General features: G+C 43.1%; 1 protein-coding gene across 1 annotated transcript; it reads left to right on the top strand.

The window, feature by feature from the left end:
* The first annotated feature begins 5,256 nt into the window (after positions 1 to 5,256).
* Positions 5,257 to 8,777, top strand: LOC144690110 (cystatin-like). The gene is made up of 3 exons (XM_078557591.1): positions 5,257 to 5,524; positions 7,366 to 7,425; positions 8,543 to 8,777. Exons 1-3 carry the CDS (start codon positions 5,312 to 5,314, stop codon positions 8,645 to 8,647), a joined length of 378 nt encoding a protein of 125 aa, XP_078413717.1. The 5' UTR covers positions 5,257 to 5,311; the 3' UTR covers positions 8,648 to 8,777.
* The last annotated feature ends 400 nt before the right edge of the window (positions 8,778 to 9,177 follow it).

Raw genomic sequence — 9,177 nt, 5'->3', positions numbered from 1 at the left:
CACCCTCAGATTTTCCTCCAGGTGGTATTCAACATGGAGGAGTCCTGACTCATCAGCTGAGGTGGAGGGGTGGTAGGTTGGTAACCAGCTGAATGTCAGAGGGACAGGACATACCCAGGGATGGTGATGATGGTGTCTGGGACATTGGCCAGAATTTCCAGCCCTGCCGAAGTCAATGGACATTTGAATAGCTTGCTGCATCCACTGTGGGAGAACCAGCAACAATGGGGTCAGAAAATCCCAGCCATTGTCTGTGAGGCATGATTCTGTGAGTGTGACTATGTCAGCCTATTGCTTGACTAGTCTTTGAGACAGGTTTCCCAATTTTGGCACAAGGTTGATGATCCATTTAATTTTCATTCCTTTTTGTAGCAGTTTGATACAACTGAGTGGCTTGCTAGGGCATTTAAGAGTCAACCACGTTTGGAGTAGTCACATATAGCCAGACCAGCTAAGGGACAGCAGATTTCCTAAAGGGCATTAGTGTACCAGGTGGGGTTTTACAACAATGGTTACTATTGCTGAGCCTAGCTTTTTAATTTTTATTAGCTGAATTTAAATTACACCAGATGGTGGATTCAAACCCATGTCCCCACAGCATTAGCCTGGGCCTCTGGATTACCAGCCTGCAACATTACCCTTATGCCACTGCCACCGCCTCCCCCTATTGTTGAGACATTAAACTGAGGCCCTATCTGCCTTCTCAGGTGGATGTAAAAGATTCCATGGTACTATTTTGAAGAAGAGCAGAGTAGTTATCCCCTGTGCCCTGGCTAATGTTTATCCTTCAATCAACATCACAAAAACAGATTGTCTGACTATCATCTCATTACTGTTGTGAGAGTTTGCACTGTGCAAATTAGCTGCCACGTTCCCTACATCACAACAGTGGTGAAACATCAAACATACTCGATTGGCTGTAAGGTTCTTTGAGACATCTGGTGGCTGCGAAAAGCTCAATATAATTGCAAGTCATTCTTTATCTTTTGCTCCCAACTGTGTGTATCCTACAAAAGGGCAGAGTCTCTTTTTCGTTGTCTAACAACAATGAACTGGTGCAGATGGGGCATCACAGACAGGAAAACTGCCCCACTGGATTAGTGTTTAGCAGGCCACTACACCTAATTCACTGCATCAAAGTAGGGAGCCCAAATTAAAACTGATTGTCACTATGTGTGTTTCCCAGGAGTTTGGAGACCCAACACTGAATGGGAGGCAGAAGTTACTGGTCCGACACGGTAAGAGACTGTGGTGCTCTAGTAATCCAGAGACCCAGGCTAGCGCCCTGGGGACATGGGGTCAAATCCCACCATGGCAGCTGATGAAATTTAAATCCAATTAATTAATAAATTCAATCTCAGTAATGATGCCTTGAAACTATCATCAATTGTTGCAAAAACCCATCTAGTTCATTAATGCTCTTTAGGGAAGGAAATCTGTTGTCCTTACCTGATCTGGTCTACATGTGACTCTAGACAAAATAATGGGTTGACTCTTAAATGCCCTCTGAAATGGCCTAGCAAGCCACTCAGTTGCCCTAAACTGAAAAAGAATAAAACCAGATGGACCACCTGGCACTGATAACAGCAAACCCAGCCATGTGGACCCTGCAAAGTCCTCCTGACTAACATCTAGAACTTGTGCCAGAATTGGGAGAGCTGTCTCACAGACTAGTCAAGCAACAGCCTGAGATAGTCATCCTCACAGAATCATACTTTACAGACAATGTCCCGGACACCACCAACACCATCCCTGGGTATGTTCTGCCCCACTGACAGGCCAGACTCACCAGAGGCGGTGGCACAGTGGTATACAGTCAGGAGGGAGTTGTCTTGGGAGTCCTCAACATTGACTCTGGATTCCATGAAGTGTCATGGCATCAGGTCAAACATAGGTAAAGAAACCTCCTGCTGATTATCACGTACTGTACCTCCACCCCCCAGCACCCCCCACTCCCCCCCAAACCTACAACTGATGAATCAGTGCTCCTCCATGTTGAACACCACTTTGAAGAAGCACTTGATGGTGGCAAGAGCACAGAATGTACTCTGGGTAGAGGACTTCAATGCCCATCACCAAGAGTGGTTCGGTAGCACCACCATAGACTGGCTGAGTCCTAAAGGGCAAATCTGCCAGACTGACCCTGTGTCAGGTGGTGAAGGAGCCAACAAGGTGAAAATCTTACTAACCCTGGTCCTTGCCAATCTACCTGTTGCAGATGCATCTATCCATGACAGTATTGGTAGGAGTGACCAGCACATAGCCCTTGTGAAGACAAATTCTGACTTTGTACTGAGCATACCCTCCATCATATTATGTGACACTATCAATGTGCTAAATGGGATCCAGAATGAATCTAGCAGCTCAAACCTGGGCCTTCATGAGGTGCCGTGGGTTATCGACTGCAACAGAATTGCGTTCAACCGCAATCTGTAACCTCATGGCCCAGCATATCCTTCATTCTACCATTGCCATCAAGCCAAGGGAACAACCCTGGTTCAATGAAGAATGCAGGAGGGCATGCCAGGAGCAGCACCAGGGATGTCGACACAGGATTAATTGCATGCCAAACAATGGAAGCAGCATGTGACAGACAGAGTTAAGCAATCTCACAGCCAGTGGAAAGGTCAAAGTTCTGCGGTCCTGCCGCATCCAGTTGTAAATGATAATAGACAATTAAACAGCTAACAGGAGGATGAGGCTCCATGAATCTCTTGTTGCCCTTGAGGAGGTGGTGATAAACCACCTTCTTGAACCACTGCAATCTGTGTGGTGTAGGTATACCCACAGTGCTGTTAGTGGAGGAGTTCTAGGATTTCACCCCAGCAACTGCGAAGGAGCAGTGACATAGGATGGTGTGTGACTTGGATAGGAACTAGCAGGTGGTGGTGTTCCCAAGTATCTGCTGCTCTTGTCCTTAGAGGTGGTAGAGATTGTGGGTTTGGAAGGTGCTGTTGAAGAAGCCTTGGTGATCTGCCACAGTGCATCTTGTGTATGATACATGCTGCTTGTCACTGTGCGTTGGTGGTGGAGGGAGTGAATGTTTAAGTTGATGGATGGGGTGCCAATCAAGTGGGCTGCTTTGTCCTAGATGGTGTCGAGTTTCTCGACTATTGTTGGAGCTGCACTCATCCAGACAAGTGGAGAGTATTCCATCACACAGCTGACTTTGTGCCTTGTAGATGGTGGACAAGCTTTAAGGAGTCAGGAGGTGAGTTAATTGCTATAGTATTCTTAGTCTCTGACCTGCTCTTGTATCCACAGTATTTATATGGCTAGTCCAGTTAAGTTTCTGGTCAATGGTAATACCCAAATGTTGACAGTGGGGGATTCAGCGATGGTAATGCCATTGAATGTCAAGGGGCAATTCTCCCTTGCTGGAAATAGTCACTGCCTGACACTTGTGTGGCAGAAATGCTCATTGAATGTTACTTGAATATATAATCAAGATGCCCTGAGGAAACTCAGGTGGATTTTTAGCAATATAACACTGACAACCATAATAATTCTAATGTATTTCTAGTGGTAAATCTGTTGATGAAGAGAGTCCAATCAGGGTCTACACCCAGAACATCATCACATGTTCCTCTCTCCCATCTCCATTTTCACACTGACAGCCCTACTCCACATTACCAGTGCCCCTGCTGTAAAAAATGAAGGAGTTGGCGAGGATCTGAAGTTACTATAGCCAATGTTCAGACCAGAGGGCTGCAGGAGAAAGGCAACATACTGGCCAACATTTCTGGAGGACCCATGTCTCCAGCAATGCCTGGCACACAACAAGTGAAATTAAGAGAGCATTGCCAGTTGCTTTGCAAGGGGAGCAATGCTCTCTTAATTCCCATTGCCATATGTCGAAAAGCCACCCATTGTGTGTGCGGTCCAGCCACTGGCACTGAATCTCGGACAATTTTTGTTCCTGACTGTTCCTGAAGCCTGCATTGCCTTTGGATGGAATCCTGTAGGAGGCCAAAGACGGAGAGGCTCGAATGAGAAGTGGAGGGTGAGTTAAATTGGCAAGCCACAGACAGCTCAGGTTCACACTTGTGTACAGAGAGAAGATGATTGCCAAGGATGTTACTGAATCTAGATTTGGTTTCCCTGCTTTGGAGGTAACTGCACCAGGAACAGTGAATGCAGTGGATTTATTAGAGGAAGGCATGTTTGGGGTCCTGGACAGTGGTGGGAGGAGATAAATAAATTGGTGCTACACTTTCTGCAGTTGCATGCAGGGTGACCAGTGCTGGAGGCCACTAATATCGGGGAGTATTGCAATGAATGGGGGGGTGGTGCGGGGGGGCGGCGCGGTTGTGGGGGGGTGGACGCCATCATGTACGGGATGGCCATATCACGTTCAGAGATTCAGTGCTGTTCGAGATGCAGGGAGAGTATAGGGGGGAAAAATGTCTGAAAAAAGACCTGTTTTTTGCATCGGTCATGTCAAGGCTGCTGCAGATGGGGAAAGGAGCGAGCACAGGCCCGGCTGTGCTTTACTAAGACAAGTGGGCTAAAGGTCAAAATGCCAGCTGTGAAGCCAGAGGGTGCACAAACAGTCTAAAAACCAGAGTGTTTGGTACAACACCGCATGGTTGGCCGCCCTTGTTCCTCGAGGAAGAATAGCCACTGTATAGCTGGTGGTAGAGTGAACAAGGGCATCACAGAGGAGGTAGTCCCTTCAGAAAGCTAAGAGGTGAGGTGTGGCAAAAGTGAGCTGGAATCGCGAGTGATAGAAATGGTAGAAGATGATCTAGAGAATGAGGTGGCAGGCGTGGACAAAAAGAGAGCTGCAGAGAGCTGGAGGAGTGCACAGGAACAGAGGTCCAGTAACAGAGGCGGACACAATCAAGAGTCCTGTTAACTTCCATGGAAGAGAAAGCTTAGCCAAGAAAAAGGAGAATAATTTTGAAGCTTTGGTGTGGAAAATGGTGTCATTAAATTCAATGTGATGGATTTGGAAAAGTCACCCATTATGTTCTTTGTGGCTCATAATTCTTCTTGTCCCCCAGCATGAAACGGATAAAGGGAGGCTTCTCACTGAGGATTTGCTAAATTGCCTGTTTCAAAACCAATGATTATAAAGGAATTACAGGGAGGTGAGGTTTAATACAATAATATTGAGACACTTAACTTAGATGTTTACTATGCTTTTGTTGTTAATTAGTTCGTAAATTTGTAGGAAATGTTGGGGCTAATTATTGAACATGCGTATTCGACAATTTACATAATACCATCCTTCTCAGGGAACAGAATAAAAGCTCCCTGCCAGCGTATCTCTTCAGTCACTTGTACGGAAAGTGAAAGAAAGTGAAAGATGGCAGGAACTTGGCTTTGCGTGTGTGCCCTTCTTTCTGCTGCTTTCTTCACCTCAACCTTAGCCTCAGACAATAGTATTGAGCAGCTTGTTGGTCAGCCTGTGGAAGTGAGTCTGGACGATGAAAGACTTCAACCAGCCGCTGAGTTTCTTGAAACAGCCACTTCTCACTTCCACAATGAAAAAGTCACCATAAAGAATGCTAAAGTACAGGTAACACCATAGTGGGCCCTGCCTACATCAATTATTCATCTATGTCTCTCTCTGCTTATGTGGGATGTTGAATACCGGGGACGTTCCTTATCTTCCTTAGAAAGGAGCCAAGTTTGAAGTTTAATGTGTTGTCCCTCCTTGTAGTGAATGCTCTGCTTAACAATTTACCAATGATTTTCTAAGGTTTATGAAAATGACTTGCAGAAAGCTGTGACAACACTGGTCACTGCTACCTCAGTGTCAGACTTTCACTGAGGCCAAAATTCTCTAGAGCTGAAGGCATGGATTATTCTTGGATGCTAGAAAGCTTTACAAGTCCTAAATCTGCTAGGCTTAAGGTAATATTATGCTGACTCAAGTATGCTGCATAGGTGCATCATGAAAAAGCTTGGGACCAGATTGAGCTCATTCACTCCAACAGTCCATATATGATTAGTAGAGTCACTGGTGTATCATCTTCACAGAAATGGAACAGAAGAGCAGAAGAAAATGCTCAAAACTCTTGTAAAAACGCAGAAAAGTCATCTATTAACTTCATTGGCTTTATCATTGACTTCATTTCTGTAAACCAGCGATGCTAAGGATTAATATTACTATGTATTAGGTTCAATTTGTTTAATCTCTTGACGGTATAAATAAGTACAGCTAACCAGGAAAGGCTCCTTCATGGTAATTGGGTGAAAATCCAGGCTCTTATAGGGTGAGGTTAATGTAGCTTAAATATTAATAAAATTTGTTATCTTTACTCAGGAGTGGTAGCACTCTCATTTCTGAATTAGCTAGTTGTGGGTTCAAATCAACAATTAAGGCAGTGCTGCACTTATGGGTGAGACATTAAGCCAAGGCTTTGTCTGCTTGCTTTGGTAAACATAAGCAATTCCAAGATATCCTTTAAAAAGATTCTCTAGGTGTGCTGACCATCAATTATCTGCCAACCCACATCATTACAGGTTAGCTGGTCATTTATCTAACTTCTCTACAGATTAGCTGGTCAGTTATGTAATTTCTCTTTGTTGGATCCTGATGCGCACAAAATGGCTACTGTATTTTCCTACTTAACAAAGGTGGTTACATTTTAAATTCAATTTGTTGGCTGTGATACTCTATAATGCTGTGAAGACATAATCAGCATCGTATGTAGATTTTTACCTGTAACCTCTTCTAATTCTGTAATTAATGAGGTCTTCATCCACGTCCTGATTCTCTGAAGTCCTGAAGGGACCCAGTTTGGCAGTTTTTAAAATTTTCTCTCAATTTTAAATTTTCGTCCGTGCTTTCAAATCCCACCATGGCCTGCTCTTCCCTACGTTAGTAACCTCCTCCTGCCCTGTGAGAACTGTTCCTTCATCTCACCATTGGAGGTCATGCCTTTAGCCAGCTAGTTCCAAAGCTCTGGAACTCCTTCCCCAAAGCTCTTCGCCACCCCCACAACTGCTCCCCCACCTGCTTTAGGACACTGCTTAAAATTAATCTCTTTTTCCAAGCATATGGACATTTAACCAAATATCTGCTTTGGACTGTGCCAATTCCTTACTAAGGAGAACTGGAACATTTTACTATGCTAAAAACAATATATAAACACAACAAAATCTCCCAGGGACAATAAAAAAGTCATTTTCAAATACTCTTAAGAACCTAACCAACATGACTCCAGCCTCAGTTAATCGTTCTCACTTTCAATGTCTGAAGAACACCAACAGTCATATCTTGGACAGTTATAATTCTTTGGGTCAACAGGAACTTATAAGAAGATTTAATAATGCAATATTATGATTGATGTGTTAATATTGAATGATTAAATTTGCAAAGTTGTCTAATATTCAATGTGTTACTGTTATCAGGTTGTTGGTGGATTGAGATATTATTTAACATTGAAGGTCGAAAGGACTACTGGATTTGAAGTAAGAAACACTTTCCATTGTTACAAATCGCACTGAGCACTGGATCAGATTTTCTTCTTTAGGGTGCATGCATCTCTGACATGGTGGGACTTGCATCTATGAAAAAAAGTGCACTTCTGACTCCAGCCACTCTTCAACCTTCTACCTATTTAATTGTTTATTGGAAGTTTCTCAGCTTGTGTTAAGGAGTGCAATGGGAGTAGGTTTGGAGGTCTGTTGTAGCTAATTGGGCGCCAATTGCAGCATAGTACTGCTGATGATCACTGCAATACAAATAAAAAAAATCAAGTGCATAGATTTCCCATCTTATAAATTTAACCCCCTTCCCCCTTGCCAGAATTTGATTGAGATTGAATGTAATGTAATGGATATTATATAGAGTGGGTGGTATGTAGGGTCATTGTAATCTATTTGGGGCAATTTATTTTTAGTAGTACCTAGTCTCCTAACATACCGAGTGTACTGAATAAGAAGTGCACTGGTCGACAGTGATGACCACATTGAAGGATCAGCAGATGAGAACTGAGAGGTTGAGTGACACCATGTGTTGACCCAGATTTCAGTTAAATCCGGAGTCGTGGAGATAAATCTCTTTCCTCCAAAGGGTGCGAGAGTCCTGAATGATACGAATAGTTTCAATCCAGTTCACAGAGGCTCCTAAGCACAGATATTCACAACTTGATACGAATTGGAAATGTTAGTTATAAAGGTCATTATACTGGCTGGTGTGAATAATGAAAAAATATTCACATTTGCTGCAGCACCTCCCAAGAATGGCACATTGTTGGGTTTGCAAGGGAGTTTTACTGTGTCTGTTTGTATTATACTTGTCCAATGAGTGTTGGTGGAGAAAAGTTGCAGTTGAAGTTGCAGTGCCCAACAATGATAATCCTCACTTTGATTAGAGGTTAAATTACCAAGAAGATGATATAATACAAATTGCCTTTCTGGAGTAATAGTCAGAGGTTGATGACAGAGAAGCAGTAGTGGATTATTACACACTTCAAATTTTCAGATTGTTAATGCCAAATGAGAATATTAGCAATTTTATGACCAACAATGCTCTGTTATGTTTCACATTGGACAAGATTTTGAAAATGTTCTTCTTTCATTTCAGATATGTGAATTCATTTTGTACAGTCGTCCCTGGTATAATGAAATGAGTGTTGAAAGCAATGACTGCGACATATTAGAAATAAAGAGCACATTCCTCGTCAACTAAAGTACATCTGATGGCCTTCTGTACCTGTGCTAACAATAATATATCATAAAGTTTCACATGTAGTACCTATTGTGCTCTTTTCCAGCTCTCATGTAATTTTGATTATTCATGAGGCATTGGCATCTTGATTGTAATTTAAAAAGTTAAAAATAAACATCTTCTCAAGCAAAGGCTTTTCTAATTTGTCCTGAACACTGTTTAAACCTTACTGACAAATACACAGCTTCTCTATCAGTGCACGTTATGAAGGTGACAGCAACATCCTTTCATGTTGGTAAGAACCGTCGCCATTTTACTTCTACCCATGGAATAAAATTCCAGCTTCTAATTCAAAATGCTATTATATTTACCTTTCAAAGATTGGGTCCCCTGTAGTTGAGTGGCTTTGTTCACCATGAGCCTGAAAGTATGTTTTTGCTCAATGGCAGGGGCAGACTGGGTATTGAGAAAAGTCCCGAGCATCCCAGGAATGTTGCCTACTGCCCCTGAAATCTGGGCTCTCAGCTCTCCCAACAGCACCTTCTTTACAA

The sequence above is a fragment of the Cetorhinus maximus genome, chromosome 14, assembly GCF_964194155.1.
Source record: "Cetorhinus maximus chromosome 14, sCetMax3.hap1.1, whole genome shotgun sequence".
Taxonomy (NCBI): Eukaryota; Metazoa; Chordata; class Chondrichthyes; order Lamniformes; family Cetorhinidae; genus Cetorhinus; species Cetorhinus maximus.
Note: the sequence above shows the minus strand (reverse complement) of the source record. Positions and strands in the feature narration are given on the sequence as shown.